The sequence below is a fragment of the Gymnoscopelus braueri genome, assembly GCF_963280865.1.
Source record: "Gymnoscopelus braueri genome assembly, chromosome: 10".
In the NCBI taxonomy this organism is placed as follows: domain Eukaryota; kingdom Metazoa; phylum Chordata; class Actinopteri; order Myctophiformes; family Myctophidae; genus Gymnoscopelus; species Gymnoscopelus braueri.
In genome coordinates, this window is record NC_137611.1 from 21,034,766 (window position 1) to 21,052,662 (window position 17,897).

The 17,897-nt window shown below is 41.1% G+C and overlaps 1 protein-coding gene across 1 annotated transcript; it reads right to left on the reverse strand.

The window, feature by feature from the left end:
* Positions 1-659: 659 nt before the first annotated feature.
* Positions 660-13,382, reverse strand: c8b (complement component 8, beta polypeptide; the record flags this gene model as incomplete). Its single annotated transcript, XM_080439777.1, has 12 exons — positions 660-814; positions 1,895-1,966; positions 4,031-4,184; positions 4,869-5,032; positions 5,851-5,979; positions 6,163-6,403; positions 7,627-7,824; positions 8,479-8,611; positions 8,873-9,017; positions 11,062-11,209; positions 12,271-12,382; positions 13,297-13,382. 12 exons carry the CDS (start codon positions 13,380-13,382, stop codon positions 660-662), a joined length of 1,737 nt encoding a protein of 578 aa, XP_080295903.1.
* Positions 13,383-17,897: the final 4,515 nt, after the last annotated feature.

Genomic DNA, 17,897 nt, shown 5'->3' on the forward strand with positions numbered 1-17,897 from the left:
AACTGAAACACACTCACAGGCTATACTAGACCACAGGGTGTTTGCCCTTGTACAGTACAACTAGGGTACAACTAGGGTATCACATTTTTCTTCCTTCCTAAGATGGAAAAGATGAAAAAGAAAACCAACACAAATCGATCCGCTTCTCTCAAGGACGCAGTTTTTTATTTTTATTTCAAGGTTGACGAGCATAATGTGCATGTGCAGATTGTTAACCCATTAAAGGGATAGTTCACCCAATTTTTTCTTCGAACGATTAGTCACCCCATGGATATGTTTTTGTTTTTTTCACATTCCTAAGCCAATAATTTGATGACCAGCGGATCAGTAGGCACTAGGCAGTGGTTCCGGTAGGAGACACAAAGGAGACTCTTTGTGTCTCCTACCGGAACCACTGCCGGTCATCAAATTATTGGCTTAGGAATGATCTACGAAGATCTGCTATTTTCTTTTTTATTGTGAAAATAAAATCTTTGCTTCTGGGGGTCCCTGGAACTAAATATTTTGAGATTGGGGCGTCCGCGGCCAAATACATATCATTTTGGGGGTGCTTGACATGAAAAAGATTGAGCACCACTGATATAGCAACATACGTTTTTCAGAAAACTGTTAGGATTTAGAAGACATTTCTTGTAGAATGGGCCCCAGGTCTTAATAGGTTAAAAGCATTGAGTGGATTCTTGCAGCAGTCCTCTGCATGCTGGGCCTCCGTTGCTCGGTGCCGGGTTGTCACAACGCCGGCTCCTTGTCTTGGACCCCCCGCTGCAGGCCGACCACGCACCCCAGCAGCTCCAACTGCCCTGGATGGCTAGATCTGGTAGAAGTGGGAAAAGGTTGTAGTCATTTCTTAACCACTTCAATCCGGAAACGCATCTGTGTCACTTTAGATTTCTTTGGGCTATTCAAAAATAGCAGATATACAAGCTCATACATACTTTTGTATATCTCAAGCCCCCAGAACCCAGTGGTTGCATTGAAGCGCATTGGACATGCTGGCGGCCATTCATAGGTAGGCTACGGCAGCTTAAAGGAGAATTCCGGACAAATTAAGTGTTATCTTTCATGTCTCGTTACTCACCTAGCGACGTAAAAAGTGGCGTTCTTTTTTTCCATATATTCCCCTGGATGCTTGTTTCTTTCCAGAACCTGGCAACTCGTGTTGCCAGATTCTGGAAACAAGCAACCAGTGTTAAATCGTTCGCCATTAACGGCAGGCTCGCAGGAATTTTCAGCGCATGTTTGACTATCATGAGACTCTACAATGAATCGTAGAAGAGAAAAAAACTTCACTAACCCACGCGCTCCCATTATAACAACGGAGGGTGTTTAAAAAATGACGACAGGGGAATATATGGAAAAAAAGAACGCCACTTTTTACGTCGCTAGGTGAGTAACGAGACATGAAAGATAACACTTAATTTGTCCGGAATTCTCCTTTAAAACGGCTGGGGCCACTAACACTCACGAGTGAAAATGATTTCGACCAATGGGCTCTACTCACGAGCTTGTGCACAAGCTTGCGCACGGGGCTGCGCACCGAGGTGACGCAAAACGCGTCACCTCTGTGACGCAAAACGTGTCACAGAGGCCCCAAATAGGCCTCGCCCATCACATTTCACAAACCGGAAGAAGGGGTGATTTCGGACTATGCGCTGGGTGAGCAACTCAATGCAAGTGGATGGGCGGGGATTTCCGGTGTTGAGAGCTTTTAGATGGCCTATTTTCCCACAACACCATCATGTGACATAGTCTGGCTTAAGTATAGGAAACAATGTTCAGGCATACTTCATCTGAAGATTTTTGCTTATTTTCAAATGCAAGATAAATTACATATACACGTATATATATATAAAGATTATATAATCATATTTTAGGATGTTTCTTAGAGCCTAACCTTTCCGTCTCTTAGTGATCTCACAGCCCTTCCCGGAGTAGCCTGTCGGACAAATGCAGTCACACCTGGTGCCTAAGAAGGGAGGACATGACATATAATCATATCAATTATTATCAACGACTCATACCATAATCATCACAGTCTGATTCAATATGATGATAAGATAGAAACATTTCATAAGTAAATTAGTGGCAAGAAAGAAAAGAGAAATCTATATTTAATAGACAATCCAAAGGAATAAGATATCAACTACTAAATTATTCTCAAGCTGCAAATAGGCCTCAATGCATGAGCCGGTCAAATAATTCCTCTAGCTGGGAAAATGTAGGTTATTGTAGCTAATGAAAATATCAAACTATGAAGAAGATGTGCAGAGCAGAGAGCAGACCTGCGCTGGTGCCACACACACTGACTGGCATGAAATAGCATTCGAAAAAACAGAAGTGGATCTGGGGTCAACCAACGAGTCGGCAGCTCCGCGTGGAGTCTCGCTTTGGAGTAACCTCGCTTTGACCTCCTCTATACCGAAACTCCTGGTTTATTATTAGTGCAGACTAGGGTTCCGCTTCTCAGAGGAAGTAGCCTGGCCTCGACTTCTAGTTTCCACAATACTATGTTTTAGTTATGCTAAAGTTTAAATTCTGCAAATCATCTCTGTCGGGTGGAAACCTCATATGTCCAAAATTGTTACTTTTCAGGATTCAAATGAAAAACAACAGCAAAAGTAGCAGATTGACTAGCTCAAATGTGGATCTGCTACTTTTGATGCTTTTGTGTCACGCTGTAGTATGATCAGGGCATTAATTTACAACAACAAAAATCATGACCATAAAACATTTTATTCTGTGTCATTTGTATTTATTAACTATAGTTTAAATATTCAAATATTTTTTTACACAGAATCAAATGTTTATGGTGTTCATGTTCATGATTCACTGGCTTGGTTCCAGGCGTAAAATAATGAATATAAATATTTTCGGAAATCTCTATGGGAAAAATGTATGGGTTTTATATCTGTGGCACGGTGGCACCACAAAATGGCCGCCACTACTATGCCCTATACTATAGAGAGAGAATCAGATGAAGCAATGTGACCGGAACAAGAACAGGAAACAAGTTTGCCACCTTGTGGAAACCCGGGACTATAATGGTCATTATTTGGGTGCCCACTCGAAACATCCTCACCGCCCACCACTGGACCCCGGCCCACAGGTTGGGAATCGCTGCCCTAAAAGAAATCCGATTTGGCGCTCGGGTGGTGCAGTGGTAAAGTCGCTGCCCACCACCACCACCACGGAGGTTGTGGGTTCGAATCCACCGTGGTACATCCCGGCTTTGTTGAGCGTCTACACACGAACTTCCCTGTGTTTCGGGGGAGGGAAGCCGGGGCGGGGAGGGTGATATCGGTCATTGCACGTACTCCTACGGGCTGGGGGGGGGCACCTGTCAGCGGGGAGTGTAGGCAGTGGTGGAAAGTAACTAAGTATATTTACCTAAGTACTGTACTTAAGTAAAATTTTTAGGTATTTGTACTTTACTTGAGTATTTCCAATTTCCAATACTTTTACTTCTACCCCACTACATTTCAGAGGCAAATATTGTACTTTTTCTCCACTACATTTATTTGAATACTTTAGTTACTAGTTACTTTTCAGATATCAATTATGATATAATGAAACATGCGTTAACCACTTTAGCCCTATTTCATACACAGGCTATTTGAAAATAGCCGATCTACAAGCTCACAATGCGTCGCATCGCGACGCGTTGTGACCTTGTAGATCTGCTATTTTCAAATATTTAGTACTTTTACTTTTGGTACTTTAAGTACATTTTTTTTTACTCAAGTAAATTCTGAATTCTAGATTTTTACTTGTAAAAGAGTATTTTTATATTGCAGTATTGGTACTACTAAGAATTTAAGTACTTTTTCCACCACTGAGTGGTAGGGTGGGAGGAGTAGGACGAAGGCTCTACGTCCTCCTGGTGGGGGCTCCTCGTGCTGGCGAGGTGAGTCAGTAGGATACGACAGCAGTGACAACACAGAAATGTGTGTGGAGGAGGAATCAAATGGCATAACGACTAAATTAGGGAGAAAAAGGGGTAAAAAAATAATTGGCTACTGTGTAGGCCTACCTTTGAGAACGGCGACTCCGTTGTTCAGACAGGGAGCGCAGCGGCAGGGGCTGGCCTCCTCCAGGTACTCCGACAGGGCTCTCTTCAGGTTCCTCTTCAGCGTGTCGGCGCTGGAGAAGTCTCTGGGGATCACCAGCTCATACAGCGGCCGAGACTGGTCGCGGAGAAAGACACGTATTAGTTTGTGTGCAACTAACAGTGGTGGAAGAAGTGCTGAATTATTTTACTTAAGTAAAAGTATCAATACTGCAATGTAGAAATACTCTGTTACAAGTAAAAGTCCGGAATTCAAAATGTACTTGGGTAGAAGTACAAAAGTATTGGCATCAAAATGTACTTAAAGTACCAAAAGCAGAAAGTACTCATTGTGCAGAATGTCCCGTTTCTTTTGAAAATAGCAGATCTACAAGCTCACAATGTGTCGCATCGCGGCGCATTGTAGTACAATAAGTACAATAAGTACAATTTTGAAGTACTTTTACTTTACTGGAGTATTTCCAATTGTCTATACTTTTACTTCAACGACCCGTTGTAAGATCTGCTATTTTTTTACTTTTGGTACTTAAAGTACATTTTGATACCAATGCATGTGTACTTTTACTCAAGTAAATTTTTTATTCCAGACTTTTACTTGTAACAGGGTACTTCTACATTGCAGTATTGATACTTTTACTTAAGTAAAACATTTGAGTACCACCACAGATAATTAGCCTCTGCTGTATCAGGAGCACACAATCACACAGTAAGTGCACAGACGGACGGACGGACGGGCGGACGGACGGACGGACGGACGGACGGACGGACGGACGGGCGGACGGACGGACGGACAGGTCCTCACCGTTCTGCGAATGAAAGCAGGGTTAAAGCGGACGCCTTCGCCCCACAGTGTCATCAGCTGTGGGGTGGGGAGATTCTTGGAAACCAGTCCGGCGATGGACTCACTGCTGCCCCCCTTCACGGTGGCAATGAAATCCTCCACCATGCTGCCATGCACTGTATCCTCTGAGGGAGGGAGAGAGAGAGAGACAAAGAGAGAGACACAGAGAGACACAGAGATGAAAAGAAGCAGTTTGCAATTAGAGCAGGGGTCTTCAACAGGGGGTCCGGGACCCCTAGGGGGTCCTCAGAGTTACTACAGGGGGGGCCGCCAAATCTTTGTGTGATATGATTTTTTATTTTTTTTACATTAACCACTTGAACCCTAGCATCCCTTTTCTGAGGAGAACTTTAGCCAAAAATAGCCGATCTACAAGCTCACAACGCCTCGCACTGCGAGGCGTTGTGAGCTTGTAGATCGGCTGTTTTTGGCAAAGACGTATAGGAGTAGAGGGGAAAAATTAAAAAGTAAAAAAATCAAAAAAAGGTTAATCTGAAACACAATTTTATACAATATAGAGGGGGTCCCTGCTTCATCTCTCTCTTAGCTAGGGGGTCCTTGGCCTGAAAACGTTGAAGACCCCTGAATTAGAGAATTAATTTGCAACGAAAATTCTCTTTTTCAACGTTCTTCTTTATCAGGGTATTCATATCAACGCATAGACTTGAAGAGGATGGTTGAAGCATATTATCGTCCCTGTCGGGTGGAAACCTGATATGTCCAAAACTGTTACTTTTCAAAGTTCAAATTCAAAAGTGGCAAAAGTAGCATATCGGCGAGCTCAAAACGAGCCAAGCCTGTGGATCTGCTACTTTTGATGCTTTTGTGTGACGCTGCAGTATGATCAAGTAGGGCGTTCATTTACGAAAAAAAAAAAACAGTTAGAATATGGTTTCTGCACGACAACAGCGATATGCTATTCTGTTGGACGTTGGATTCTCACCTCCCATCTCGTTGAGCAGTTTTACACAGAATCCAGCGTCCACTCCCACCGACACGTACACGCCTTTTATGTTGGCTCCGACCTTAACGCCTGCCTGAATGCATCTGTTGTAGTCCTCCAATGAGTAATCTATAGAGAAAGAGATGAACACTTACTACAACCACATCTACTACACTGTAGAAGATCTGGTTCTCAGTGTGGTGTCCACAGACAGACCCCCAGGGATCCTCCAGATCTTCTCTTCTGGGCCAAATACATATCAATTTGGCGGTCCTTGACACACACAAAAAAAAAAAAGCTTGGTGTGGTCACCTGATTTCTCCAGCTTCTCTTTGTCCAGCACGATGGTGAACTCGTAGGTGCCGCCGAGAGCGGCCTCGGTGACGTAGTGCGTGCCGTAGTCCCTGTAGATCTGCCGGTACTCTCCGTACAGGTAGTGGGACGGCAGGGCGCGCAGGCGCTGGAGGAACTCCGGGTGCAGCACCAGGTCCTCTGACTTCAGCACATACTGGGCCAACTCCAGCTCTGCTCTGGCCCACACAAAGCTGTTGGTCTTTTAATGGATTATAGGATTAAAACGATGGACCTTTGAGTTTCTATGAAAGCCATTGTGCTTTCTTGGGCTTAGTTGACCTTGCATTTGAACTGTACTTTCATGCAAATTTCTAAATAAAGTATTCAATCAATCAATATGATTATTATTATTATTATTATTATTTATTTTAAAATCACTATTAGTGCTTGAGGTAGTATAATCTATTGACCTATTTGTAGATAGGTCAATAGATTATACTGCTTCTGGATTATTAGTAAAGTTTTTATATCATTCTACTACTACATTAACCCATTAAGACCTGAGGTTCCGATTCTACAAAATAAAATTGTTTTTTTAATTTAAAAAAAAGAAAAGAATATATAATTTATATATATATTCAAAGATTTGCCGAAATGTTCCAAAAATAGCAGATCTACAAGCTCGTAGCGCGGCACCTGCTATTCTTATAAACATGTATGTATATTTTTAAAAAAAGTACTATTACTAGTTTAAACTGTAAATATGACTAAGACTTTATCTAATACTGCTGCGATTGCCCGGACCATTATCGCTACTGTTATCCTTACAGTACTTTCAGTTCTGAATGAGATTTTGGTTTGAAACAATTCCAAAATGTGTGACCATAGCTTTGGTGTGGAGGACTGACATGTGTAACCTGCACATTGTAGCTGTGAAGAGCAGTGGTGGAAGAAGTACTCGCATTTACTTAGTATCAAAACCGCAATGTAGAAATACTCTGTTAAACAAGTAAAAGTCCGGAATTCAAAGTTTACGTGAGTAAAACTAAAAGAACAAAAGTATAGGTATCACAATGTACTTAAAGTACCAAAAGTAGAATGTACTCATTATGCAGAAAGTCCAATTTCACACGTTTTCAAATGTACAAATTGTATTAAAATCTTTTGAAAATAGCAGATTTACAAGCTCACTAGATAGGCTATTTTCAAATGGCAGAAATGTATATAGGGTTGAAGTGTTTTGTAATAATAATCAGAATCTACAAAGTAACTATAACTAAAGTTTTAAAATCATTGTAGTGGAGTAAAAGCACAATACTTGCCTCTGAGATGTAGTGGAGTCGAAGTAAAAGTACTGAAAACTGGAAATACTCTAGTACAGTACTTGAGTAAATGTACTCAGTTACTTCACACCACTGGCTGTGAAGAGAGTGAAGCTTGCAAAAACCAAAACTAAACTAAACAAAAAAACAGAAGCCTCACCTTTGAAGAGGCACGCCTGGTCTTCTTGACTGACTTTGTTTCTTTGTTGTCGTTGTAACTCAAGCCTAATTCAGCTATGCCAGGGAGGGCAAAGCCAAGAGAGAAGGAGAATGTCCTGGTGTGTTTCTTACTGCTGTAGTCCAGGTAATCAGAGGAAGAGTTGAAAAACTGCTGTGTGAAATCATGCGAGCCTCTGGTCTGTGGAAGAGTGGGATACGGGCAGAGGTGGGAAACGTACTAAACATTTTTTACTTAGGTAAAAGGTAGGTATCAATACTGCAATGTAGAAACACTCTGTCACAAGTAAAAGTTTGGTATTCAAAGTTTACTTGAGTAAAAGTACAAAAGTAGTGGCATCAAAATGCACCGAAAGTACCAAGAGTAAAAGTAGGCTAGTCATTAAGCAGAATGTCCTGTTTCACAAGTTATCATTATGTCTAAAATGTATCAAAAATCTTTTGAAAATAGCAGATCTACAAGCACACAACACATCGCGACGTGTTGTGAGCTTGTAGATCGGCTATTTTCAAATAGCCAAAGTTTAAGTAGGGCTGAAGTGGTTAATGTATGTTTTGGTAATAATAATCCAAATCTACAAAGTAACTCGTAACTAAAGTTTTCAAATAATTTTAGTGGAGTAAAAAAAGTACAATATTTGCCTCTGAGATGTAGTGGAGTAGAAGTAAAATACTCCAGTAAAGTAAAAAATACCTCAAAATTGTACTTAAATACAGTACTTGAGTAAATGTACTTAAGTTACTTTACACTACTGGACACAAGTGGGATGACTTAAAAAACAAAAACAATACTCGTCCTGTGAAACAGTCAAATCCTACGGTCAGCCATTGTCACCTGCATGGTGTACTCTTGCAAGTTGTAAGGCTTCCTGAATCTGGCCCCCTGGATGTGGTGAGGCAAGCAGCTGCCAGCGTAGTATCTGTTGTCCAGCACTACGCCCTCCAAGTGACCATTCAAGACGTTGATTCTAAAACGGAGAGTTTTAGAATGCCCAAAAGAGGGACCCCAGATTGAAAGTTGTTAAGTCAGAATATATGTGGGGTTTATAAATATTTAAGCAATGAAAAGTACAAGCTCTTATTAAATAAGCTTGACTAAATAATAACATTGGATCCACCAGAACCAATGTTTACTTTTGTTTGTATTTCAAAAGTAAAAGATTTGGACATACAAGGTAGGTTTCCACCAGACAGACATCATCTGCGTTTCAATGTAAAAAGTGACTCACCCTTTGGCGAGGTTCTCGATGCCCCAGTACTCCTCGGCCTCCTGCCTGCAGGCTTTGTGAATGGGACCAGCGCACCCCTTCTCGTCTGACATGTCCCCGCATTCATCTTCCCCGTTACACCGCAGGTGTCTGGGAATACAGCGGCCTGCAACCAGACGTGGGTGACAGGGAGGGGGGGAGGGAGTAAAAATGATGGTTCTTAAATTGTTTTTTAAAAGTCTACATGGTTCCACAAAGAGCCATCACCTACTAAAGATCCATTTTATTTAGTGAATGGTTCTTCATGTTCCTCATAAGGTTCCAGAGAACCAAAACTTCTTTGCGAAAGCTTTGAGGAAGGTGCTTGGTTCTTTGAGGCAGCTAGCATCCCAATTTTGGGCATGTCTTAATAGGCGAACATTTTCGACGAAGGGATTTGGTGTAGAGGGAAGAAAGGACTGGACCAAATATCAACCCCTGGCGGACACCGGTCGATTAAGTGGTTTAAGTAGTTTAAGTGGTTACGGGTTCTTTACAGAACCATTAAAATGAATGGTTCTTTAAAGAACATCGTTCTGAAAGGTTATTTCTTGTGATTTTGTAGATCTGCTATTTTTGAAATATTTTGACACATTTTGAAAACATGTGAAATGAGCCATTCATAATGCGATGCCAATACTTTTGTACTTTTACTCAAGTAACATTTCAATACAGGACTTTTATCTGTAACAGAGTATTTCTACATTGTGGTATTGCTACTTTTACTTAAGTAGAAGTGTACTTTTTCCACCACGGTTCCCTCGCTACAGCCACCCCATGCTCATTAATTGAGCCGTTCATTTAATAAATGCAACTGCAGGAATCCATTCTAGTGGGAAACAAGTTCATTATTCTATAAATACAAAACAGTCTGTAAAATTGCTTTCAATTTTGGACTCAAGTACCATAATTAGATTTTATGCTGTAAACCGTTGTGCTCAGAGCAGATGTTGCAGTTTTTTTTTTCAGAGGATGGAAATTTCAGTTTGGGGAGAAGCACTTGGGTTGCAAAAGTGTGTTTATGTGAGAGATCTTCACAGTATTAACTCGGTACTTCATCTCTCTTGGCTAGGGGCGGCCCCTGTAGCTGACTGCTAAATGTTTTGTGTTCAGCCCATGGGAGACCAATCTTGATGATACAAGAGTGCTTCCCACAAATCTCAATGCTAAAATGTTTGTTCTCCCTCAAGCCAACAAGCTAACAGACATGCATTCAGCATTATGATGATAAAGTGTTGCTGTTGTTGTTGTTTTTTTTGCAGTACTTGCAGTGTGGACTACTGGGAGGAGGGCAGGTTATGCAGGGAACAAAGGTAAAACCTCTATTCTTCAGTGATGGTGGAAGAAGTAGCCTACTCACATTTTGTACTTACTGTAAGTAAAAGTATCATCAATACCCTATAGCAGAAATAGCCTGTCACAAGTTCGGTATTCAAAATTGACTTGAGTAAAAGTAAAAAAGTATTGGCATCATTCAAAATGTACTTAAAGTACCAAAAGAAAAAAAGTACTCATTATGCAGAATGTCCCCTTTCACAAGTTAACATTTTGTCTAAAATGTATCAAAATCTTTTGAAAATAGCTGATCAACACGCTCACAATGCATTGCATTGACGCATTGTGAGCTTGTAGATCGGCTATTTTCAAATAGCCAAAGTATATTTACCCAGCAAGCACAGTCAGGACCCGGACCAATCAGTCACGTCTCGATTGGGGCTAGATCAAGTCAAACCAAGACAAGTCAGATCTGGCCCAGAATATCACCTGATTTCAACCAAAATTTATCCTGACCACAAAAACGTCACTTCCAGGACGTCATCTGAACACATTTCTCATCACCCAAAATTGCTGTCCAAATGTCCATTTGATGTCCCGGTGATGACGTCCTGTAAATGACGTAAAGATCATCCCCATATGGGCTGTGATCTGGCCTAGTCCTGAACGTCACCGGGGTGATGACCGGGCGTCATCATAACGTCATCATGACGTCATTGTGCTTGCTGGGTACTGTTAGGTTCATGTATATTATTTAATAATAATCAAAATCTACAAAGTAATTGGTAACTAAATTCAAGTTCAAATAATTATAGTGGAGGAAAAGTACAATATTTGCCTCTGAGATGTAGTTGAGTAGAAGTAAAAGTACAGAAATACAGTAAATTAGGCTGTACCTGTGGTGGTGCATAGGAAGCCCTCACACAGCGGAACATTGTTACAGACATAGTTGGCTGGAACGGTGCAGGCCTCTTCTTCACTGCCATAGAAGTTGCACGTCTCCCCTCCGAATTGAGACGGCTTGATCAGTTTAGCGTGGCGATACTGTGTAGGAATGGAGTCGTTGGGGGGGGGGGGGTACGAGAAACATCAAGGGACAAGGATCAGACAGGCAGACAGATTGGCGGACATAGGTTAACCGCTCCCCCGGCGCACGTTTCACTTTTCCCGCGGGATTCTGGGGTGTGAAGTACACAGTTCAGGAAATTACAACGAGCAAAATGACATTAGCGGGGCGTCCTGACGTTGTCACGTCGAGGGTAGTTTGATCTCGCTGGGTCCAAACTGGATTAGACGGCGGCAGTGTGCGTTTGGTCGGTACATCAGCAGAAAGTGGTGCCAACAGCAAGTGGCTTTATCAGCCTCATTGAAATGCAGCACTGGTACCACTATGGGCCACGGGGGCCAAATATATGAATGGCAGACTATACAGTCACTGAAGACGTGTCCCTTTTTTATGCGCTTGCTGCTGCACCAGCACAACTGCTGCTGCATTGTTTGCCTTGAATTAGTACTCAGTTGACCAGTTAACAAGTTGACATCGGTCCCTCGTTACACATGCATACCAATTTGAGGCTTGTATTGCCTTTTGGGGTTGTTGTTTTTACAGCTTGGCAACAAGCTGTCAATAAACAGACCCTGCAACTAGTCGTCACTTTCTGAATTTCTCCCTTTTCCCCATTCACTAGAATGGGGAATCTCACTTCCAGCTGAAACAGTGCGACTCGTGATATATAACCATATGCCATTATAAACTACTACATTTCACAAGACATTGTACTTGTAGATAATAGCAATCAATTGGCTGAAAATGCTTTAACAAGTCTTAACTTTATATTTAAGTCTCACTGTTTCAGCTGGAAGTGAAATTCACCATTCTAGTGAATGAGGCAGCCTAGAGGGCGGGCCAAAGAGTATGTCACTGATCACATGACCCCAACAATCAATTCTCCAGTTCAAGGCAACATAGAAGGGGGGGCTTTTTTCTTATTTCCACACAACAGCTTTCTATATATTATGACATGGTTCAATGTTGAAAATGAGTGGCATTCCCCTTTAATGGGTCAAGGGTTAAGGGTCTTCCAGTGACGCATGGCCCCACTCACCCTCTTCTTCTGACAGATGTCACAGCGTGACCACGGGCTCCAGTCTGACAGGACACAGTCCACTGGCTGAACGGTGACACCGCTGGCTGGGGCTACGGCAACATGACTGAAACTTTTAGACCAAAGAAAAAACATGTTATTTACATGTATTTATGCATTCATTTATTTTACAGAGTTTTAACTCATTTGTGTAACCTACTGTACAGATTTCTCGAAAGTATACCAAACATTTTACTGTTTAAGTGTAAGTTACAGTATAGGTTTGTTTTTGTTAATAATGCATTGCTAATAAATAATAAATTATCCATACAGTATAAGGAGCAGTATAAACTTTACAGATTTGTAAAATGAAGCATCCAAGATCAAATGAAGTGAGAATCCACATCTGACACTTGCTTTTGCTTAATTTAAGTTAAATTTTGAGCTTGTAGATAAATAGGCTATTTTCGGCACGCGATACATCAAACTTCACTGTACTGTACTTCACTGTACTAAACCAGGGGTCTTCAACAAGGGGTCCGGGACCCATAGGGAATTCCTCAGAGTTAATACAGGGGGGGCCACCAAATCTTTGTGTGATACAAACTTTTTATTTTACATTAACCACTTGAACCCTAGCATCCCTATTCTGAGGGAAACATTAGCCAGAAATAGCTGATCTACAAGTTCACAACGCCTCGCGCTGCGAGGCGTTGTGAGCTTGTAGATCAGCTATTTTCAGCAAAGAGGTTTGGGGGGAAAAAGGGCAGGCCAAGTACAAGTTTTTCAAGTATTGAGGGTTTAAGTGGTTAACTGCCTGAAAATACACATACATCCAACACAACACTACACATTGACAGTACTGTCAAACAAGCTAGCTATCTATAAAATCTATGAAAAATTGTAATATATGCAACACAACGTTATACAATATGTAGTGTAGGGGGGGGTCCCTGTTTCATCTCTCTCTCAGCTAAGGGGTCCTTTGGCCTGAAAGACATTGAAGACCCCTGCATTCTAAACACAAAACAAGTGGTGCATTCCTACCTTAGCAGTGTCAAGCTGAGAGCAAAGTGGAGGAGGCAGAGAGGAGACACATTGATCGTGCACCCCGGGCTTCCTACAGAGAGCATGGTGCTGTGTTATGTCTGACAGTGAATGAGCACTACACAGCAGTGTACTCACTGCTCAGCTGTGTGTGTAAACAACGGCTAATAATCAATACCGTCCAGGCCAGGGCATGGAGTGGACCCTCTGCTGCTTTTTTCAGCAGTGGCATAAAGTAACTATAGTAAAATAACTGTTGTACACTTTTGAGGATTTTTTTCTTTACTGGAGTACTTCATATTTTCAATAATTGCACTTCTACTCCGATACATCTCAAAGGCAAATATTGTACTTTTGCTTCACCTTCAGACCTATTATGTACTTTGGCAAATTGAAAATAGATGATCTACAAGCTCACAACAAGAGCTGAAGACCAAACACTTGTGTTTATTATAAATTATGAACTGATGTGTGTTAAATTGTTAACTTCAACCTCTGTGTTGACTCACCTGCTGTGCCTGCTGTCTGGAGACAGACCTGGGATGGACCTAACTCCCCAAATAAACAAACAAACAAATAAATAAAATGAAATTATTATAATAATAATAATAATTATTATTATTATTATTTGAGAAATCCATACTTTATGGTGAACAGCTGGCTCTTCAGTAGCTGTCTGCTTATAATGTCCTCCTGATAGATCTTAAATGTAATTGATGCATGTGATTGAGTCACCTGAATCTTGATTCTCATGAATAAACGGTAAGGTTTTTTCAGAAACACGTTTTATGTATTGCAATTCAGGGGAACGAATCATCCTAAGCTTTTGATATTGCTGGGAAACACAGAGCAAACATCACAGCGTTGCCGAATGCTTTGCAAACAAAAGATTCCCGTAACAGGCTTGTTGAGTAAAAGCAAATGTTTTTAAGTTTCAATGACCTCCGGTGACTTTGGATATTACAGACAAACACAGGTGCCATTAAACAACAGATCCATGCAGTGAAGACCTGCAAAAACAATACGTCTACTGTTAAAATGTATGAATCCCAGTAGTTAAAGGGCCATCCACACCAGGAATGAGCATTATAAAGATAACTACTGAGCATCCAAACTGATGAACGATAATGTTCTCAAATTCCCAACAACTAAAGGGGACTATTATTATTCTGTAAACAGCCTTGTAAATACCAGTGGTGGAAATTAACTGAGTACATGTACTCAAGTACAATTTTGAGAATGTTTGTACTTCACTGGAGTATTTCCGATTTCCAAAAATTTTAGACTTACTTCTACTTTTCAAATGGCCGAAATGTAGGGCTGAAGTGGTTAATGTGTGTTTTGTGACAATAATCAAAATCTGCAAAGAAACAAGTAACTGACGTTTTCAAATAATTGTAGTGGAGTAAAAGTATAATATTTGCCTCTGAGATGTAGTGGAGTAGAAGTAAAAATACTACTGAAAATTGGAAATACTCCAGTAAAATAAAAATACCTCAAAATTGTACTTAAGTACAGTCATTGAGTAAATGTACTTAGTTACTTTGCACCACTGATAGTTATCGTTATAGTTATCGTTCTCGGTGTGGTGATGGCCCTTAACTCTGAGATTACAGTTCTCCAGGCATGTCTTACAGCAGTATATGGAGTAAGAAAACACTTGTTGAAACATTCTTCTTCCAGATAGAGCCAGCTGGAGCCTCTGGTAGATCTCTGGTATCCATGTGAATGGAGTGTCCTCCTCTGTTGGTTTAATCTGTGAACATCTGCTGGTGGGCCGTGAGGATATTGCAAGTGGGCCCCCAAATAATTGGCAAAATGTATTGATAATATGACATTAATATACAGGGTCCCCACACATTTTTAGCAATGAATTTCCAAAACCTTTCCAAAACTTTTCCAGAATATTTAGCCCAATTTCCAGGCCTATATAACAATCATTCAGCGCAATAATGTGTCTCTTACTCCTATATAGAATGCCCAAAGATAGGCAGTGTAGCAAAAATAAAGCATAGAATATAGAATAGTACAATTTCATTCAAAATTTCGTGCAAAATTAGGGCATAGCTCACTGGAAGACTCATTATGGCATCCGTATGACTTATTTTATTTAAATAATATATGCCATCACACAGCCCGTTCGGCGAAAAACTACTTATGTTACATATTTCGTGTAATGTTATACATGTTTATGAACATGTTTTGTATTAACAAAATCAATAGCCAAAAACAATGCATAGCCAAATATTTTTCCAGGACCCTTGATAAATTCCAGGACCTTTGATCAATTCCCAAACTTTTCCAGTACTGGATTATTTTTTTTTCAATTTCAAAATATTTCCAGGAATTTCATGACCGTGGGGACCCTGAATATAAAAACATAATGTAGGGGAAGAAAATGTATGTGTTTTTTCATTATGAAACCAATAGATAGCAACTTACATAATACGTTAGTTCCACTGATCCAAGCCAGAGCACAAATAATTGATTGATTGATTGATTGATTGATTGATTGATTGATTGGTCATTAAATAAACATGCTCTGTAAATGAACGCAGCCCACCGGACCACTTAACCGATTAAAGCCTGAGACCGATTCTACAAATGTCTTCTAAATCCGAACAGTTTTCTGAAAAACATATGTTGATATAGCCTATCAGTGATGCTCAAACTGTTTCATGTCAAAGACCTCCCGACATCACATGTATTTGGCCGCGGACCCCCACCCTAAAAATATTTTGTTCCCGGGGCCCCCAGAAGCAAAGATTTGAGTTAAAAATGTCCACTTTAAACTAATGTATTTAAAGATTTGTACACATTTTCAAGATTTTTCTAAAATAGCTTGTAGATCTGCTATTTTTGAATAGCCAAAGTATAAAATAATGCTCTTAAGCTCAAATCTAAAATGACACAGATGCTTTCAGGGTTTTAATGGCTTAAGTGGTCAGAAGAGTTTATTTTTTTCTACACTTTTATCCCACGATTTTTGTAACCCATTTTTTCACCCAGTGCCAAATGCCTAAGCTTGTAATCCTGGGCGCTACTCTCCCTCTGCCAGCCTGGGGAGAGCCCCGAAATGAGCTCATGCTACCTTCAATGCATGAGGAGTGAGCCGGCCGCTTCTTATCACCTGGCCGGGGGGGAGTTTCCCCAGTAGGACGTAGCGCATGGAAGGAACACGTTATTCCAACCAGTTCCTTTCCCCTCCATCAGGCGCCCCGGCTGACCAGGGGGAGGCAGTATAGAGACCAGGATTACTGCATGTTTTTTGTGAGGGTACCTACCCTAGGGGACACGGGGAGAACATGCTAACTCCACACAGAAAGGTCCTTTCGCCAACCCCACCTAGGGTATGGGCACTGATGACGCGGAGGAGAGAACACACCCCCAGCGCCCACAGCGTCCCCGGCGGGAATTGAACCCAGGACCTTCTAGCTGTGAGGCGACAGCATAACCAGTTCCTTTCCCCTCCATCAGGTCAGATGAGTTTCAGGTGGGCCCTGATCCAGAAAAGGCAGAGAACCACTGGGTCAGGAAATGGATGACAGTGTTGACATATTGTCATCATAATGTTCGATGAATCAATGAATGAATCAATGTGAGGAGGAAGAAGTGGGATTCACATGTTTTTTTTATTCGTGACTGAACAGTGGGATGAGTACAGTGAACGGGGGAGGGGAATATACGTACAAAAAAAGTCCCTTTTCTGTTTTTCATGGCAATCCTTGATTCCATAAATAAAATTTACAAAATATTACGGACTATTTTTGCGTTCTTCTTACAACAAGCAAGGGTTACAGTTATCATCTCCGTCGTAGGTCTAGAAGTAAATAGTGATATCTCTATTATTTCATCATATAAAGTTGTCGCCACTTTTTGGCCATTTTCTTCTTTTTTTTTGTCTCAGTGGAGTGGGCCTAAAAATATGCCCCAACGCTTTGCTGCGACAGCGGCCTGTTCATTGTTTACATTGACCGGACGAGAGGAACAGTGACTTCGACAACAACAACAAAAAAATAGAGAAAGACAGAGACAGAGAAAATAAAAGAGGGGAGAAAAAAAAATAAACCTGTACAACTGATAAGGCATAGAGATGCAATATAAGAGTCTCTGGGCGTATTATACTGTATCTAGATGTTGAGTCTTATCAGATCAGTAGGGGCTCATTTCATTTGGTTCACCCGGATTAGGTGAGCAGCAGGTCCGCATGGAATTTAGAAAGCAAACCGTGAAGGAAGGGACCATTTTGTCAATCTACAACAGGAGTCTTCAATGTTTTTTTTCAGACCAAGGACCCCTTAGCTGAGAGAAGAGATGAAGCAGGGACCCCCCCCACAACATATTGGATTCATGTTAAATCTGTATTTTCAGACAATTTAACCACTTAAACCCTCAATACTTTTTAAACTCGACCTTTGTACTGTACTTGATCTGTTCTTTTCTCCCTGTACGCCAAACCTCTTCGCCGAAATTAGCCGATCTACAAGCTCACAATGTGTCGCAGACACGTTGCGAGCTTGCAGAGCTGCTATTTTCGGCTAATGTCCCTGTCACACAAAGATTTCCCTGTCACACAAAGATTTGCGCCCCCCTCCCCCACC